This window comes from Hemiscyllium ocellatum, chromosome 2, assembly GCF_020745735.1.
Source record: "Hemiscyllium ocellatum isolate sHemOce1 chromosome 2, sHemOce1.pat.X.cur, whole genome shotgun sequence".
Lineage (NCBI taxonomy): Eukaryota > Metazoa > Chordata > Chondrichthyes > Orectolobiformes > Hemiscylliidae > Hemiscyllium > Hemiscyllium ocellatum.
The window spans coordinates 63,692,517-63,713,273 of record NC_083402.1 but is presented as its reverse complement, the minus strand read 5'-3'; the positions used below and the strand labels follow the sequence as shown (position 1 = coordinate 63,713,273).

Sequence of the window (20,757 nt, the reverse complement as noted above, 5' to 3'; positions counted from 1 at the left end):
TAGAGGTGAAATAGTACAGATGCATGCAGTGTATTTAAAACTTAATTATAGTATTAAAGAAAAACTTACAAATCTGTGTTCCTGCTGGCAACATTGATTTTTAAAGGTGCCATGTTTGAACTTTTGGAGGAGACAATTTACTAATTTGCTATTTAAAGGAAATGTTTTACCTAAATGTCTAGATTTTGACTGTGAAGCTAGTAACAGTTTTCCCAGTGTTTGTCGATGAGATTCCTTTTAGCTCACATCCAGGGACTCTGTTATGTTGTGTCTTGGCACATACTCCTTGTAAATAGACTCAAGCATATTGTTATGACAATGTGGGTGTCCTGTACTTTTAAGAAAGCTAGCTTTCACCTACATCTTCATACCAAATGTGCGTTATAGATATATGTAATACATGAATGCACCAAACACATTGATCACAAAATCAGGGGTCCGGTGTTTCATTTGTCATCAAAAGGAGCATGTTGCATTGAGCTCAGGCCCTTGAGGCATGACCTAGTTGAATACTCTCTTGCTGAATGTGCTAGCATGGATATTGAGAGCATGATGCAGAGGTGAACTATAAATAGAGGCTGAATAGGCTGGGGTTGTTTTCCTTGGACCGTCAGAGGCTGGGGGCTGACCCCATAGAGGTTTATAAAATCATGAGGGGCATGGATAGGGTAAATAGGCAAGGTCCTTTTCATGGGATGGGGAGTCCAAGATTAGAGGGCATAGGTTAAAGGTGAGATGGAAAAGATATAAAAGGGACCTAAGGGGCAACCTTTTCACGTACAAGGTGGTATATGATTGGAATGACCTGCCGAGGAAATAGTGGAGACTGTACAATTACAAAATTTAAAAGGCATCTGGGTGGGTATATGAATAGGAAGGTTTTAGAGGGATATGGCAAATGGGATTAGATTTGTAGAGGGCATCTTTTTGGCATGGATGAGTTGGACTGAAAGGTCTGTTTCCATGCTGTATGTCTCTATGACTCTGTGACCAGCAGCAGCACCATCACCTATCAGTGCAATTAGTAGAGTGCACTAGCTGTTTACAGGTTACTTGTTGATTAATCTCGATTGGATCTATTTGATATTGTAGCAGTGGTTTGAAGAGTTTTCACATTGATGAGGGGTGAGGGCATGCATCTGCATCTGTTCGTCCCAGTTATAAGGTGAGACTGGGAAATGAATAAGAAGAAGTAAGGCAACAGCAGAAGTATCTTGTATTTGCACAATAGAGGACAAAATCCCAAGAACACTAACAAAAGAAGCAACAAAAATGAAGAACTTAAAACAGTCATGATCACTAGAGGAAAATGTAATAGGAAAACTGAAGTGACCAAACCCTGACAAGTCCAGAGATCTCCTGGCCTGCATCCTCGGGTCTTGTGTGCAGTGACTGTACAGAGAGAGAGTGTAATCATTTGTCTATATTCCAAAATCCACTAGATTCTGGATTGAGAATCCGCAAATGCAATGCCAATATTCAAATAGGAAGGAGACAGAAAGCTAGAAACAATAAGCTAGTTAATCTAACAAATGTCTTTTGGAAATGCTGGAGTTCATTATTAAAATGGCTTTTAAGGATATTTGTGACATAATACCGCAATCAGTGGCTGATTTTATGAAAGTGAATTATTTTTGGCAAATTTATTCAAGTTTGTTGAGAATGTAACACGCAGGATTGAACAGAGTCATATGGAGTCAGCTATTACGAGAGGACATAGCTTTAAATTAAGGGATGGTAGGCATAGGACTGATGTTAGGGGTAGATTCTTTACTCAGCGAGTAGTGAGTTCATGGAATGCCCTGCCAGTAACAGTGGTGGACTCTCCCTCTTTATGGGCATTTATATGGGCATTGGATAGGCATAAGGAGGAAAGTGGGCTAGTGTAGGTTAGGTGGGCTTGGATCGGTGCAACATCGAGGGCCGAAGGGCCTGTACTGCGCTGTATTTTTCTATGTAGAGAGGAAATCACTAGATGTCATTAAGCTGGGTTCCCAAGAGGCATTTGATAAGATGCCACATACAAAGTTACTGCACAATTAGATATGAGCTGAGGGTGTTGTGGTGAATTATTAACAAAGGTAAAGAATTGCTTTGTAAATAGGAAGCAGTTGGGAGAAATGAGTCATTTTCAGGCTTGCAAACTATAACTAGTGAAGTATTGTGGGGATCAGTGTTAACATCAAACAATTTATCGTGTATTTTATTGACTAGGATCCGGGGCTGACTGAATTATAACCATGTTTGGTGCTGATACAAAGATAGGTTATTCCCATTTAAGAACTGAGATGAGGAGGAATTGCTGCTTTGAGAATCATTTGTCTTTGGAATTTTCTTGCACAGAATATAATGGAGGTGGGATCATTAAATATTACTTCATACTGAGTTAAACTAGTACTGATTGACAAGGGACTTATGGGTTATGGGAACTGGAAATTAGACTTAAGGTCACAATCAGATCAGCCTTGATCAGATCAAATGGGAGAGCAGGCCGAATGGCCGAGTCCTGTTCCTTTTTTTTATGATTCTTCTATGAAAACACGAGCTTGCTGACATCCATGCTGGGAACAAAAAGTGCAACTGAAAAGGAATTCAAAATAGAAGTACACTCAAAAGAGTTCCTGGAGATTAATAAAAGTCCAGGACTGTCGGGGTAATGAGTCTATGGGCAATCCTTTCCATAAAATTATGTTGGGCTGCCTTGTATCTCCCTGACGTTTGCATTAGAGGTCCATTTCTGATGGACCTCTAATCTCCTGCTGAGAGGCTGCCTCTCTGAAGCATTGCCATAGTGGGTGATTCCGGCCATATCAGTAAACCTCTGCTGTTCTCGGGCTTCAATGTAAAACTAGTTTTAATTTAGCATGATTGCCTACCCATTGCTGATCAGTAATGTGCAGTTTCATTGGCTAGTCTGAAGTGGGAATATATTGGGAGCTGACCCAAGATAATGACATGTAATTCTTCCACTGCTGCAACCTTCAATTGGCCTGCTTGGATCCAGGGTAATTCTGAGCAAAGTGAACACATGAATGTATTTTGGTGCTATGGCTCAGAGATGTTGGTGGAGAGCCCTTGTCCCAATGGGATCTTTGGGTTTTGAAAGTGAATGTATAGTCTAGTCTAGTCTTTAGAATGACTGACCTTTAGAACATGGCCCACTTTCATAATGTTTGAGCCTTGATGGAATTCTGAGCAAGTAAATGCATCTGCTATATTAATATATCGAAAAATCATTAGGAATCAAGAGTGTGTTAAATTTTGAGCAGTTTCTGACCAGAAGTACCCTGGAAACATTGTGTTTTATATTTATAAGAAATTGTTAGATGTTGCTTTTTCTTGTTTTTATCTCAAGTAACCTACTGTATATTGAATGTAATTCAGGAGATCTTCCTGATGATCTTGCCGCTCTGTGCCCTCATTGTTCCCTTTACTAGCTAACACATATTCCAAGTTGCTAGCTGAACATATTGCACATTCCTACATTCATAATTGTGCATAAATAGAATGTACAATGGAGAACTGTGAAATGCATGACTTTTGTATATCTTAAATATACTAAATGTAACAGACCTTAGATGTTTCTTAACCTCAAAAAGAACTGAGTATTTCATTGATTGTTTTTATTTAACAATTTCCTCAACCTCACCCATATGTATGTATTGCACTTGCAAAATATAAGGGAAAAATACAGTTTAAAAAAAAAGTCAAGAGAATGTCCTTATTCTTAAAAATAAAAGCAAAGCATGTCACTAAGGAAGCTTTAAAATCATCAGCAAGAATTGCTGACCTGTTATCTTCGAATTCAATATGCTTTGTATATCTTGAGTAGTGGAAAGACATATGGTACATTTGTATAGCTATTAAAATACATTTCTATACAGTTTTAAAATATACTTTATTAAAATCCTATTCACTTTTTTCACAGTACAGTGAACAGCAAATAATCTTTGTGTAGCCATTCCAACTTTTAAAGTATTACTGTAATAGCTTCAAGTATAACTGCAACCTTATACAAAATTATCCACAAAGATTGTAACTAATAAAAATCGTTATCAGCAAAGAAGCAGAAAATCTATATGCCTTATGTGGACAGAAGAAAGGAAGTTGGTGTAATTATGTTCAGAATGAGTCTAGTGACTTCAATTTTTTTTAAAAATCTTGGCTGGTAGCCATCAAATTATTGAATGTGTAGAAAATGCTAAGGGACTTCATCTTCCTGCTTAGAGCTCATGTCTTGGAGGACTGAAGATCATCAATCCGTTATTTCAAAATCATGTAGGTGTTTGAAACGTGACCTATTATGTCTAATTGTCCCTAATGAGCCGTATCAGACAACAGGTACAAGTAGAAGTGTATGTCATCTTATTGGAGTATTGCTGGGAAAACCTCCTGCTGTGTGCATCTAAGAATCATTATTAGCTAACACAAGCAGTTGTGTCAGCATCTTAAGCCAAATTTCATGGCTGGCTTTCATTCAGTGGTCTCAAGTCAAGCAGTTACGGCAGTAATTAGTGTTGTGCATTCCTGTAATAATGTATGACTTAGGTCTTGATGTTTGAATTAGAAATGGTACTAGTGGTGTGACTTTCCTGTGAACTTCTACTTCCATACAAGAATACTGAATAGAAAGGCTCAGTATCTTTTTTTTATTAATTTGTGGAATGTGGTCATCACTGGTTAGGCTGAATACCTATGTTGTGACTCTTTGCCAGCTATTGCATATTTTGTTCATTTTTATGTTAGAATTTGCATGGTCATTTTTTAACAAATAACATGTGAATCTGAATACTTGAAGCTTCTTACTGGATTTTTGGCAGTACACTTTGTAATTCAAACACACACTAATTTTTTAAGAATGCTGGGTCATACATATGTGCAGTTAGTATTTGGAATTTTAAATAAATAGTCTCACTATCAGATTTCTTTCCAAAATTCAACTATGCATCAATATTACGATTAGCCAATTATTCACATTATTATTATGTGTTTTTCTCAATAGTTTTGCATAAATGGTACCATTGGATTTCTTAGAAGGAGTTTTTTTTAGAAGTAGGTTGTAGTATTTGACTAACTGAGATAATCCCACAGACAAGGCTGCATTTTGTCATCCCTTAGTAGTAGGCTGAGAGCCAGGAAGATTGACAAAGGTGCGCAGGAAGATGACAAGTGTCATGTCCAGCATCTAACTTTCCCCTGCATTTTACCTTTGGAAGAAAGATGACATTGAGCAGTCCACCCACAGTCCAGTTGAGCCACCGAAGTGAACAATTAAGCCCATTAGGTTAGCAGCAAGGGGGGGCCCAAGGCCAGCTAGAGAGACAGTCCAGTGAAAATTCCCAGCAGGCTCCTAGTTGGGAATAACAAGCTGTCCTGAGGTCAAAGCTCTTTACAAATATTCAAAGAAGCTGAAACATTACTCCTTTATTACTAAGCATTGTTGGCTCTATGTCTCGGATCAGCTGACTAAATACAATTCTAAATTCTGTAATCTATAGTAATCCTGTGGTCATTGTAACATAATCAGAGAAGCACGAAGACCAATGAAACGTATCTCCATCAGTGTTGATTAGTTACCTTTAACCCAGGGACTGTTGCAAACCTTGGCTTCAAATGATATTATCAATGTTTTGTATTAAAGATGTAGTCTTTTTTAAAAAAAATCAGATAGCATAACGAAAGAATTTTCAAAATAATTACAGCTTTAAAACTGATTTTGGAACTAGGTGCTGAACTAAAGCTGCTGACACAGAGGAAGAATGGTGACATGTTCAAATCCTAATCTCTACAGATTCTTGATTGCATTGTTTTAGGAGGTTTCAATTGGAAATATGGAAGTTGTAATCATTTTTGAACTTGGGTTGAGGCAGTGGGGCAAAGTTGGTGGTTCAGGGTAGGGCATGATGTTGGGAGCAATGTTCTGGTAAGTATGGGGTGCAAGATGTGCAAAGGCTACATTGGGGTGAACCATGCTGTACCTTGGTGGTTGGAAAGGACTCAGTGCACCTCTTCTTGAATTCAGAATTGTTAATCTATGTAGTCAAATAAATATTTAAAAACATCATATAAAGAAGTTTTTGAGGTTTGTGAGGTGGATGAGGGAGATTGGAATTGACATAGTGGTAAAACCTACTCACCAAATTAGAAAGATCCTGCTTTATATTTCAAATTAAATGATTGGTAAGGCCAGCCAGAGGGAGTTATCTGGTCCTGCTGTGTGCATGCTATTATTTGGAGTTAGGTGAAAAATTCTAAATGCTGCATATTCTGAAGTTTACAGTGAAGTAATTTAATTGTTAAAATATGCAATTTTAAAGGAAATATTAATATGCAACAGTTAAAGTTCCTGTTTTTCTGCTAAAATTAATAGTGTTTGGTGTTTTATTTACAGGTTTCTGAAAGGTGATTTCCACATTGAAGTATGCATCAATGATTACCTAGATGTCTTCTGCCCTCATTATGATGACTCTGTACCGGAAGACAAGACTGAGCGATATGTTCTCTACATGGTGAATTATGATGGCTACAGTTCATGCGATCACACCTCCAAAGGGTTCAAGAGATGGGAGTGTAACAGGCCTTACGCATCCAATGGTCCTTTAAAATTCTCTGAAAAATTCCAGCTGTTTACTCCATTTTCATTAGGATTTGAATTTAGGCCTGGACGAGAATATTTCTACATCTGTGAGTATTTTTCCTTTTCCATTTTTTTGCCAACAGTTTGAAAGCAATGCTGCATAGCACCACGTTTCATGATTGATCTTGCAAGGAAAATATTACTTATTATTTAGCTTTAAACCTTTGCTTTTGTTCTTGCAAGATATAATACTTTGAAAAGCAAGCATTTGATCAGTGTTTGTTTTACAAACGCATGTGTCACCGATTAATCATATTTCATATCTTATATATAACATCTCTTTGACAAAAGTGAATGATAACTGTTCTTTACTTTATGAATCTCCAAATCAATCATTTTTCCTCACTAATCTGGGCTACTTCAGTGTGATTCTGTTTGGAACTTCTTGAATGGTAATGACCCCATGATGTAGAAATACTGAATTCAGTGAGAAAATATTGTATTCAACAACACTGGCTGTTGATGAGCATTAGCTTTAACATAATTCCGCCTTGAATCCACACTCCTTAAGTTCAGGAAACATTTCCTGAAAAATGTAACTCACAAAGCCACAAATCATGTTTACGAAGCTCTTTGCACTCGGATCTTCCTTATTTTAAGAACAGAAGTAGCAAAGTAGGCTATTTCTAACAAATACAGTTGGTTTTTCATCTATTCTAATTCACAAATTATGATTTTGCAAGAGATAAGATCACAGAGCACAAGTTTTCACAATTGATTTTGCAGAAGCTTTTTGGAAAAATTGTGTTGCACTTCAAAGGATAGTCAGTGCAGCTGCTGAATTGAACTATCAACTTCTGAGGGTAATAAAAGTGTACTTCCCTTTTGTCAAACTTGGTTATTTTCTCCATTTTCCACATTCCGCTGCTGCACCAGGTCTAATTACAAAATTAAACCTTATCTACAAGCCTTTTGCTCCGATATCTATGGACTCGAAACATCAAATAAATAAGTGATACTGGGAAATTGTGTCAACCTTGAGACCATTGTGCTCAGGTAGACATATAGGTTACAAATGAGTTGAACTCCCTGGACTGTTCCCTCTACTGCTTGAAGGATTAGACATCATGGGGCAAATAATTGACTGCACTGTTTCAGATTCTAAGGGAATCTAGCCAACTTTCTAAATCGGTTGCAATTTTACATGCCAGGAAAGGTTAGGTTCGGTCTAAAGTCAGACAAGTTTGTCACTTGTATGGTTGTTTGTATTTTATCCCTAGCAACGTAATTCTGTAGGATATCCCGCAGGTGACCCAAAAGTCCTTGTTGCTTGGGTGCTGTTGAAGAGGACAGTAGCATTTAGTTTTCTCTTTTTGCTGAGAAGACCTAATGTGACTGTCTGGATGTTTGAAATGCCCCAGTAAGTAATCAGGCTGGGAACCATGGAAACCATAAAGGCAGGGACAGCAAAAAACAGACACAGAAGCTTTGCTGGTGGATGTTTGAATAGTTTTGGCAATCTTTATTTTAATAACACTTACCATTCATTATGATTTCATCCTAGTCTGCATAGAATTGCTTTGTATTTCAGAAATAAAAGCCAAGTAGAAATTATTTTACTGACTAATATCATAGATTCCTGGAATAAGAAGTTATATCCATTGCAGGAAATGAAGTGTGTGTAACTGCTGAAGCAAAGTTTTTATTTTTAACAAAATTAAATGTATATGTGGCAATAACCAACAGGAGCACCATATTGGAAAATTATATGGTTTTAGACAGCAGGGAAAGAGAAAATTCATAACTGATTTAATCTTTCTATGAAATAAATACAGGAGCTTGTAATTTTTTCAGAAGTGCAGTGTAACTAAGAGCTCTGGGAAATTAAAATGTCTTAGAAGTATCGAAGTGGTATGAAATGGAAAGAATTCTTCCATTTGAATTCTCAGGGGCGCTAGTTAGACCTGCTACATCTCACCTTGACAAAATCTTAGAATGGAGAGAGTAAAACTGCCCTCAGCAGCTTTTGTTTCTGCTTTTCCCCAGGCTGTTTGTAAAAGAAAGTCCTTGTTAAACACAGCAGCTAAGTTATGAAGGTTAAGCAAAGATCTCTGTAGATTGATCTGTGAGGATTCAGACATTCAGTATAATCAGCTGATGGAGAGAACAGGGAAAAATAAACTTGTATCCAGTAAACTTTACGTCAACCCCTTTGGCATAAGGAAATCTGCATTAACACAGTTTTAATGGTGCAGTTCAAGATGGTCCTCTGTTACATAATTAGTTTCAAAACGCACGTAATTCCTTCTTCAAAGAGATGGAAGTGTTACTGCAGCTCATTGTTGGCATGGCTGATGGTGGACTTGGGCAGAGGCATGGTAACTGTTAAACTCTACCTTCTATTGTAATTAGACATAGACAAAGACAATAGGAACAGGAGGAGGCCCATCCAGCCCTACTCTAGCATTTAATATAATTGTGGCTGATCATCTAATCCAATACCCTGTTCCCACTCTCTCCCCAAACCATCTAATCCTTTAGCCCTAAGAGCTGTATATTTTGTAAAAATTATTAATTCATAGGATGAGGGCATCGTTGGCTCGGCCAGCATGTATAGCCCATCCCTACTTGCCTAGAGGACAATTAAGAGTCAACCACATTGCTGTGTTTCTGGAGTCAAATGTAAGTCAGACCAGGTAAGGATGGCAGTTTCCTTCCCGAAAGGACACTATTGAACCAGATGTGTTTTTCCTTACAATCGACAATGGTTGTGGTCATCATTAGACTTCTAATTTCAGAGTTTTATTGAATTCAAAATCCACCATTTGCTGTGGCAGGATTTGAGCCCAGAACATTTCCTGAGTCTCTGGATTAATGATCTAGTGATAATTAGTCCATTGCTTTCACTTATCTAACTCCTTGAAAACATTCAATGTTTTGGCCTCAAATCACTTTTGGGGTGGCAGAGAATTCCACAGACTCACTACTCTCTGACTGAAGAAATTTCTCGTCTCAATCCTTGTATCCTGAGATTGTGACCTCTCTTCTGCCCTCTGTGATCATCAGGTACATCAGCATATGTTTACCTTGTCTAGACCTGTTCAAATGTTATGGGTTTCTATGCGATCCCCCATCATTCTTCTAAATTCTAGTGAATATAATCCTAACCATTCCAATCTTTCTTCATGTGCCTGTCCTGGCATTCTAAAAATCAGTTTGGTAAACCTTTGTTGCATTCCCTCCCCAGCCAGAACATCCTTCCTCAGATAAGGAGATTAAAACTGCACGCAGTGCTTCAAATGTGGTCTCACCAAGGCCTTGTATAATTGCAGGAGAAAGTGAGGACTGCAGATGCTGGAGATCAGAGTCGAGAATGTGGTACTGGAAAAGCGCAGCAGCTCAAGCAGCATCTGAGGAGCAGGAGAATCGCCGTTTCAGGCATAAGCCCTTCATCAGATTCCTGCTCCTCAGATGCTGCCTGATCTGCTGTGCTTTTCTAGCACCACACACTCAACCACTTTTATTTTGCAGCAAGACATCTACATACTTGTACTCAAATCTTCTTTCAATGAGGACCAATATACCATTACCTCATTCACTACCTGCTGCACCTAGATGCCCAGGTTTGGTTGCACTTCTCCCTATCCTGATCTGCTACCATTCAGATAAACTATGACTTTTCCATAATCATACTAGATTTGAAATGTTAACTCTCTCCATGGATGCTGCCGGACCTGCTGAGTGTCTCCAGCATTCTCTGTTTTTGATCCAGATACAGCATATGCAATATTTTACTTTTATTCCAGCTTTCTACCCATATCAGTACACCATCCTAATAATCCTGTGTACTTTAATATTACATGTTAATCTTTTATGTGGGACTTTATCAAAAGCATTCTGAACGTCTCAATAAACCACATCCACTGGTTCCCCTTATCAACTATGCTAGACCTTTAAATGCTTTGTTTTGAATGAAGCTGAAAAATTGAAGTCATTATGATAATTGCAGGTAGTTCTCAATGTTTTTAAAAATTGGGGCATGTTCTGTCTGCCAAGTTGCATACTCGAAACATTTTTTAGCTGCCACAATAACAAAATAGTTATAATAGTGCTTAGTTAAAGATTAATGGTTCTTGCAATTTATTTAAGAAAAATCCACTTTTACTTTAGTGTTCCAGTTCTGTATGAGGCATCAAGATGGCTTGTTGAACTGCTGATAAAATTAGATGACAAAGATAAAAGTTGGTATAGTTCTTTACAGCAACAGAAATTAGTTCATCAACAAAACTTATGTAGGATAAAATCAAACTGAGGCAATATTTCTTAATTTTGGCACCTCAAACCTTCAGCCAGCAAATGTGTTTTCTCCCTCTTTCTTCTACCTAGCTTGAAAATCTGTACATTAAGAGACATGAACTTCAAATGACTGCCATTGTACAATATAGGAAAACTTCTCAAATGCTGTACATCTGCAACTAATCCTTTAGAAGACTCGATAAACTGTTACTAAACACAGGAATTATGTTGTGAAAATGACCTGTTTCATAAAAATACAGTGCACAGGTCATGTATTAGTACTCCTGATTTTAGAAGCCACATGTAGATGATAATCTACTCCCTAAGGCCATTTAAAATTAGTTTCTTTAATGTGCAGTAAACCATACTCACAAATAATAGATACAAAGGCCCTAAAGCAATCACTTTAGATTGTATAGATTTCATTTTCCCTTCTTTCTCTTAACTCTTACCAGCATTGAAAATTCATAATGTTTCGCAGATGGAACATTGATTTGTTTTTTAATTTGTCTTAGTTGAGTTGCCTTGATACTTGGGAAGATTTGTATCACTGACACTTCCCACAAACATAAATGACGATAGTATTTTACCACTTGAGCCTGCACTATAAAACTTGCATAATGAATAACTGGCAAATATTTTGGTTTTTATATTCCATTGCACAGCTGTGTCCTCCTACCCCTCTTGAGCAATTGAACACACTGACCATTTGTTGGCTAGTTCACATTTTACACTGTGGGGAATTGAGATTGTGGAATATTTAGCAAAGAGTTCCATTTGCTGCAGCTACTTCATGCTTGGGTTCTTCCTGGTCATTTAACATCTGCCTAATGAGGTGTTCCAAGGCCATTTTACTTGCTTTTTTGTGCAATGATTATGACTTTGGTCATTATTCCCTCCTATATGAGGACTCATGGAATTGCATAAGTGTACCAACCTCTAATTGCAGCGACGGTTCTGCAGTGGAATTTTTTTTACATTAATTTATTTGTTGAAAACAATTTGTTTACTGAATTAGCGTTGATCATTTTTTAACTTAGTTTCTTCCATTTTTTTGTCATTTCACGAGGGTATTTAAGATGAGTACCCCATTGTGTGCTGTTTTATCCCCTCCTGCTTACTGTTGTGACTACTGATGCTGCTTATACTAGCTGCTGCAGCCTCCAATATCCTTGGATTAGGTTCTGATTCAGTGGAGTGCCTCAAGGAACCTCAGACTTGTGCAGCAATGCCTAGTCTCATTCCACCACCTCCTGTGCCTTTCCCCTTCCACCCACAAACCCATCCTCTTTTGAACAGAGCTGCACATTAGCACTGTGTTCCTAAATCTCCCTTCAGAACTTATGCCTCACAACTTTTCTCAAGTATGGCTGAATAGAATGATACAGAATAATTTCTTGTGCATCTTGGTGTGACAAATGACCCTTTTCCTCATCCTAGCGCTCAATTACTTTGTGGCAGAACTTTTGAAGATCGGCAAGGAATGTCCGAGTGGAAATCCCTGGATGTGGGAATCAATCCTGGCACCACTAAGACTTGAGATGGAGGATGTTGTATGGTACAGTGACTTCAAATCAGTTTTGCAGACTCTGCAAACGTTAACCACTACATATTTTCTGTCAAAGTTTTAATTTTCCACAATATAAATATAGTGCTAAATATTTCTAGTCACATTTTGAAGGGGCTTTTGCTGCATTTCTGATTGTGTGTTCTTGTCACACACACCCTTGATTTGTGCCTCCACATTTGCTTCAGTGGAGGAACTGAATGTAGCTTGAACCTGCTTCTGTCTTAATGATAAGGAAAAAAGGAAATGGGCAGAATTTTCCCTTAATTGAAGTGGCAAACTAGGTTGAGAAATAAAATGAAATCAGATTCTCAATCTCAAGAAACCTTTTCTGCCACCGTCTGTTGAGCTGCTGCTCCCATTATACTCCAGGGCTTCGGCCACAGTCAGGCCTGACATCATAAGATTGCTGTCCGGGGACTACTGGTAAATTGATTAGGGTGCTTTTGAGACATCCGCCTTGGGGAAAGGCAGTTTTTCCTCTAATGAAATTAATGGAAGGTCTGAGTATGATGCCAATGGTTCAAAGAGTAGTTAGTAGTCATGCATGACCAGATGTTGTTCACTGTTCCAACTCACTGAATAGAAAGCACAGAGTGCACAACGAGGAGTAGTTTGGGAGGATGAATTGAGCAAAAGTATTTGAGTAGACATGATGCATGCAATAGTGGAAGTTGTAGTCCATGAGCCTGTGTTATGTATGTAGTTCAACTGAGTGCTGGCCTTGTATCTGTGTCTGTCTAATAGAGAAGATAGTAGCACTTACTTTTGTTCAATGCAGAAAATCATTGACTTGCTTGCAGCATTGCTGAATGTCCCTTCTTGCTCAGGACACAGTACTGAGCCATGCTACAATTTCTGTCTGGGCTTGCTGGGTCTGTGAGAATGACCATTGTTGGTGGTCAGCAGGAGAAAGGATTATCCTCCTGTTCACCTTTACTGACAGTGCTCTGTTCTGGAAGTGGGGAGTGAGCTTGGCTTTCCTCGGAAACATTTTCAAGGTTGAGCACTGCAGTTTGTGAGCTATTTCCTGCCTCATGGTATCTGAAGTGTCATGCAGCCAGGCTTTAAATTCAGCACCAGAGGATGAAAGCCAGAAGGTCTTGCCAGTGGCAAACAGTTCTGCCTTGCTCACTGCATGATTCCCTGAGAAACACGCTCAGCAGCTCATCTGAATAATTGATGAGATAAAAAGCAGAAGAGCATGTGAGAAAATTTGCCCCTGGCCACTGTGGACGGGATGCCATGAAACTGTCTTTGACTGCAAGTGGGGAAATCCAGCCTAAATTTTTCAGTCAAGGCATCTGGAAAGTTTTTACTTTGTGGTTTTACAGAAGACACATTATGTTGACGAAACATCATGGGATTAATTTGGAAATCGAGTGTGGTGAAGTTCTTTTGCCATTTAATGCAGTGAAACTAACTAAATCAAACCAATCATCATTTTAGGAGATTTGTATTTCGGCTTTGATAAAAGTCTCTCGTTAGGTTCTATAAATGGAAAAACTAGGCTACAGGTTTTGTTTTTAGGCTTCTCGAAAGATCTCACAGAACGCCTATCTGTTACATATTCATTAATGCTGCTCTCACTTACAGGAGCTTAGTCTTCCCTGGAGTAACATGGTAATGATATTTTCTGTGAGAGATTGGAAGGATCTAAGCATTTTCTGTTGTGCAATAAAAGACAGTAACAAGGCAGAAAGTAAATCCTGATGTTTGTTAGCACTAAAATAGCTTCCAAAGTGCACTGCAGTGTTGACTTAAGAACTGTCCATATCTTTATGAATGAGTTAATACCAGCCAGTACAGAAGTTTAAATTGTTCAGGGCTTTTCTGTTGTATTTATGGCTTTAAATAAATAGGGCAAGTGTGTTTCTTCAAAGCTTAGTGTTTAATTATATATTCTATTAGAAATCCCCTTGACCAGTATGTACATTTAGACTCTGATTGATGCCATGCATTAGTTGATTGACCATTTAACTATTTGTTTCCTCAGCAAAATTCATGAATGTCACCTTGTGAGATCAAAAGCGGTAGAACAAGGTGAAGGTTGAGCTCCCAGACCATATCACAAGTTGTGACTTAAAATAAGCAAGACTTTGTCATAGTTTGGTAACAAGTAGTTGTGATACTAGCTTAGAAAGCCAGAAATCCTAAGTTCAGATCTGACTTTTGGCAAGTTAAGAAAGTGAATCTTATAAATCTGGTCACATTGCAGGCTGACAAATAACCATGAAAGCCAATAGCATGATTTAAAAGTCCATTTGTTTTACTTTTATATTTAAGCAAGAGGAACCTGCCTACCCTATTCAGTCTGACCTAAACCATAAGACACAGGAGCAGAAGTAGAAATTCAGTCCTTCAGGTCTGCTGCAATATTCAATGAGACTATGACTGATTTGATAATCCTCAACTCCACTTTCCTACCTTTTCCCCAAAACCATTGATTCCCTTACTGATTAAAAATCAGTCCATCTCAGCCTTGGATCTACACTTAATGACTCACCCCCAACAGCATTCTATGATAAAGAATTCCATTGATCCAGTACCCTCTGAGAGAAGAAATTCATCCACATATCTGTCTTATGTGTCCCACCCCTCATTCTAGGATTATACCCTCAGGTCCGACATTATCCCACACAGGGAAACAACCTTTCTGCATCTACCCTGTGAAGTCCCCTAAGGATCTTGGACATTCAGTAAGGTCACCCCTTATTCCTCTAAACTCCAACTTACAACCTACTCAACTTCTCATAAAACAGGATCTCCAAACCTAGGACCAACCTAGTGAACTTCCTCTACACTAGCCCCAATGCTATTCTTTCCAAAAGGAGTTCAAAACTATTTACACTATTCTAGCTGTGGTCTGCCTAGCGTTCCAAATTCCTGTTATAGAGCCCCATAACCTTAGAAATAAAGGCCAACATTTCATTTGCTTACCATATTACCTGCTAAAATGTGTATTTTGTAATTTATGCACAAGGATTCCCAATTCCCTCTGTGCTGTAGCTGTCTTCAATCTTTCTCCATTTAAGTAATATTCAGCTCCTCTGTACTTTCTCCAAAGTCCATTTCCCCACATTATATTTCAACTGCCAAATCTGTGTTCACTCACTTAACCTCTTCATATCCCTCCACAGACATCCTCACCACTTCCACCTATTTTGTTATCTACAAAATTGGCTATAGCACATTCACTTTGCTCATCCAAATCCTAATTTATATTATAAATATTTGTAACTCCAGTACTAATCCTTGTGGCACTCCACTAATTATTGGTTGCCATCCTGAAAATTCTGCCTTAACCGAACTTTTTTAAAATTATCCAATTATCTCTCCGTGCTAATATACTACTTCCAAAGCCATGCTCACTCATTAAATAACCTGATTCTTTGAACCTTATTAAACACCTTCTGAAAATTCAGATGTATTCCAAAAACAGAATCCATTTTATTTATCCTGCTTGTGGCCTCCTCAGCAAATTCCAATAAAGTTTGGGCATGATTTCCCCTTCATCAATCCTACTCACCAATCAGCTTCTTTCCCTGTGGTTTGTGACTTCACTCTGCAGGTTGGCCCCTCGATCTACACCCTTTATCCCCTCCTCACTCACATCTTGCTCTGAAGAGTTTAGTTCTTATAGTAAGCCTTAGTTACTGTCTCCTTTGCACTGAATTCCCACTTGAACCAAGGTTTCCTGCAGTCCACTCAATTAGCCTACGTCTCACTCTGTTAAAGTTTCTTCACATTGACCGTGTCCCTTACTGACTGTGTGATATCAATTCTACATCTGTGTGGCTTTGATGATTTCAGGGCAACTCGAAAGAAGTAAAAAATATAGCTTTGTCATATCTCAACAGCAACTGAGAATTAATAATGCATTTTGTTATGGTACACCCGTGACGATGCTGTGATTTTAAGAGGTGTGTTTTATCCTGGTTTCTTTCAGAGAGAGACAGAGACTGGGAACTAGTGCAGCAGTCTATGAGAAAATAAATAACTTGTGAAGCCTTGGGTGTTTTTCTATTAAAAGCTGGAATAATAGAAACAGCATGAATGGGTGTGGTCATGCTCCCACCCACAGAACTGGGGATGTTTAGTTTTCAGGAGCAGTTGCTGTTGGGGTCTTGAAGGAATGAAAGTTATTTTTTCCCTCAAGGGATTCTATGCCTGCTACACGAGTTGTATATGACATAGTCTATGTTTTGAATTTGCATTTTTCCAAGGGTACATTTATGGGATGTTACTATATTGTAACATTTAATTTGAAATGGGTACTGTTTAGTCATAAAATAATCTATTATTCCGTTAGGTTTTCCAGCAGAGTTGTTATTCCAAATTCTTTCTTTTGTGTGTTTTAACTATAGTGTTTGAATAACTTTGTGTATTGTTTAACGTCGAATAATTTGACCAAATGGCTTGCATTTGGAACACAACAACTGACATTTATGTTTACAATAAGAAAAAGCTAGAGTCCAGGCTAATACTGTATATTTTGAGAGGTTCTGGTCTTGTTTGTAAACATCAAAATTTTATAGATCATGAATTGTTTTGCTTGCCGTTATGTGGATGAATAGTGTATCCATTGTATACAAAAATTAAATGAATGGGCACTTAATAACTTTTTGATGGGGTTGTTAGGAGATAAGTTGATCTGGACATCAAGAATTTTCTGAGATTTATTTTCCCATATAAACAAACAGAACAAAGTTTAGCATTTCACTTCAAGAATAGCACCACCAATGTCAGGCTCGTCGGTCTACAGTTCCATGGCTTTTCCTTAATACATTTCTTAAATAGTGGCACAACATTAGCCAACCTCCAGTTTTCTGGCACCTTACCTGTAACTATCGGTGATAAAAATATCTCAACAATGGGCCAAGCAATCACTTCCCTAGCTTCCCACAGAGTTCAAGGGTACACCTGATCAGGTTCCAGAGACTATTCCACTTTTATGCATTTTACGATGTCTAGCACATCCTCCTTTGTAATATGGACATTTGTCAAGATGTCACTATTAATTTCCCCACATTCTATATCTTTCAAATCCTTCTCCACAGTAAACACTGATGCAAAATACTGCAGAGGTTTCTCAGAGTAGTGTCCTCCTCCATCAGAAGGTCGGAACTGGATGAGCACAGTTCTTATAGTGCTTGAAGTACAACAGCATCCAGGATAAAGCAGCCACTTGAATGGCACCCCATCAGCCATCTTCAGTTTTGACTCCCTTCACCACCAATGCACAGTAGCAATAGTGTGTGCTATATCTACAAGATGCACTGCTGTAACTCTCAATGCTGTTCTTGCGGCATCATCCAAATCCATAATCTCGAAAACTAAGATAGACAAGGGCAGCAAAAACATGAGAACATTACCAACTCCAGCTTCCCTTCAGACCATACACCATTCTGAGTTGAAACCATTTCATCACGCCTTGACTGTCACTGGATGGCGATCCCAGAACTCCTTTGTTTACAGTATTGTTCGTTCCCGTCACAGGACTATAGGAGAACAAGAAAGCAGGTCTCCACTAGCTTCTCCAGTGTAATTAGGGATGAACAGTAACTGCTGACCTAGGTAGCAACATCCACAGCCCATGAACCAATAAATAAAACTTATATCTTCCCACCGTAAGTTGTCCAGCCTGACCATGAATACAGACTTACAGAATTCCCCAACGAAAGTCATCCCTTGCTAGCTAGCTTTGGGACCATTTCCAAGGAACTTCAATCTTCTCCCGACATCAATTTTGACTCATGCCCTCTGGCACTAGCATCATTCCTGTCCACTCCAGTGGGGCTTGCAAATGACCAGATAATTCAACATCCGCAGCTAAAATTGTTCCTAACTTCTGGTATTGGTATTGGGAGCATGGAAGAATACCTTGAAGGATTTTTTATTATTCTAGAAACTTTTAAGAATCTTTATGATTATCTTTATAAATGATAAGCGTCTTTCTTTAAACATGAAATGAAAATGACATCACAGAACAAAATAAAATATTGTATTTTAAAATGTCAAACTTCTGTTCCTCTTGCAGATTTTCTTAAGTCAGTTGTTATGTTGCATTGATTTGTTTTTATGAAATGATTTTCCAGTCTAATGGTGTTTTGCACAGTGTTTTGGGGTGAGGATAATCATTCCTGGTCCCATAAAGCACATATTTCAAGACTAAAATTGGTCATTTTGCTTATCTGGTGAGAAACTAATAATTATGTATTAATTATAATTCAGTATCAGTAATTATTTCCTTGTGGTTTGTACAATAATACCAAACAAAACTTTAAAATATTCAAGTTTTTAGTCAAGTTCATCATTTTAATAATTTGCCATTTGGTTCATGACCAGCAGTACAAATACCATTACAGGATAGATACAATACAATTTTACATTTTGAAGCCAGTGATATTCCTGTTCATATTCTGCACAGTTTATGTGTACATTGTGTAGAAATATAACATCAAGTCAAACCAAAAGCTGATGAGCAGATCCTGCAGTTAAAAAAAAAAGCTGTGAACAGAATGGAATAGCAGTTGCCTGAAAGTCACTGGCATAAGTTGTTGTTATTATTGCTGCATAATTAATCCCTCCATTTTTTTTTCCATCCTGGCAGGTAATGGGGCATAGTTATTTCAGACCTTGAATTAATGTAGATATGCAGTGCAATTTCTTTCACAGTGCAGCTTTCAGATGGGTGGAAATAAGTCTATATCCTATTTAGGGGATTTTGAGACTGTTTTTAAAAGAAAGCTTAAAACAAAAACTGACATTGAGCAGCGGCTAAAAATAAAAATGTTTTCTGGTGGTCATTTTGAAGGAAAACCTTAGGTCCATCTGAAAGACAAAGCAAGGTTAATGTTTTGGTGGGGTCTTTTTTTAACAAATATGTGTTTTTCAAGAATAGCGCAATGATGTAAATTGATGAATTGTGATCTAATTTCAGATTTTAAAAAACATATCTAGTTGGTCCTAGATGATGGCAAGTAATGGGGTGTACTTGTTCACAGTCCTACCATAACCTTTTGATGCCTATGAGTATTACATTGGAATGGTCATGGTTATTTTCTCAACTTGAAAGTCAACGGGTCGGGCATAAGCCCTTCATCAGGAAGGGTTTATGCCCGAAATGTCAACTCTCCTGCTTCTCGGATGCTGCCTGACCTGCTGTGCTTTTACAGCACCACAGTCTTCGACTCTGATCTCCAGCATTCGCAGTCCTCACTTTTTCCTTACTTTCTCCATTGTAGGACTCCAATTTCATTTATTATTTTTCATAGAAGACAAATTGTTACAAGTGGCAGTTACAAGTAACTGTGAGAAGTACATTTTCATTCCAGTAGCAAGGTGAATTAGAATCAAAGCTACGCCAATGACCAGGATTCAAATTAAACACCAGAAATAAAGGTTTATCAGTTCTCTAAATGAGTGAAATGTTCACTGGCAAAGCTGAAAAATTCACCTCAGGTTTACCAGTGAACTCAGCAGGCCTGAACATTAAACTTCGACCTTCAAGTTATCTGTAATGATTCTGCAATTAAACCGGGATCAGATGGGCCGGTGGGCTGAGGAGTGGCAGATTGAGTTTTCGATAAATGTGAGGTGCTGCATTTTGGAAAGGCAAATCAGGGCAGGACTTATGCACTTAATGATAAGGTCCTGGGGAATATTGCTGAACAAAGAGACCTTGAAGTGCAGGTTCATAATTCCATGAAAGTGGAGTCACAGATAGACAAGATAGTGAGGAAGGTGTTTGGTATGCTTGCCTTTATTGGTCAGTGCATTGAACATAGGAGTTGGGATATCATGTTGCTGCTCTATAGGACATTGGTTAGGTCACTTTTGGAATGTTCAAGGTTTGTGCGAAGATTTGTAGCTCGGTTGCTCGTTGTTGTGGTTGTGTTCGCCGAGCTGGAAGTTTTTGTTGCAAACATTTCGTCCCCTGGCTAGGCGACATCATCAGTGCTTTGGAGCCTCCTGCGAAGCGCTTCTTTGATGTTTCTTCCGGTATTTATAGTGGTCTGTCCTTGCCGCTTCCAGTTGTCAGTTTCAGCTGTCCGCTGTAGTGGTTGGTATATTGGGTCCAGGTCGATGTGTTTGTTGATGGAGTTTGTGGATGAATGCCATGCCTCTAGGAATTCCCTGGCTGTTCTCTGTCTGGCTTGCCCTATGATAGTGGTGTTGTCCCAGTCGAATTCATGTTGCTTGTTGTCTGAATGTGTGGCTACTAGGGATAACTGGTCGTGTCGTTTCGTGGCTAGTTGATGTTCATGTATGCGGATTGTTAGCTGTCTTCCTGTTTGTCCTATATAGTGTTTTG

At 38.4% G+C, this 20,757-nt stretch overlaps 1 protein-coding gene across 2 annotated transcripts in view; it reads left to right on the top strand.

Moving 5' to 3' along the window:
* Nucleotides 1–20,757, top strand: part of efna5b (ephrin-A5b) — a 213,984-nt gene that overhangs the window by 171,964 nt on the left and 21,263 nt on the right. For both annotated transcript variants that reach the window (XM_060837217.1, XM_060837208.1), the window contains exon 2: nucleotides 6,392–6,684. In XM_060837217.1, the coding sequence (XP_060693200.1) occupies nucleotides 6,392–6,684 (293 nt within the window). The remainder of the gene's footprint in view (nucleotides 1–6,391; nucleotides 6,685–20,757) is intronic.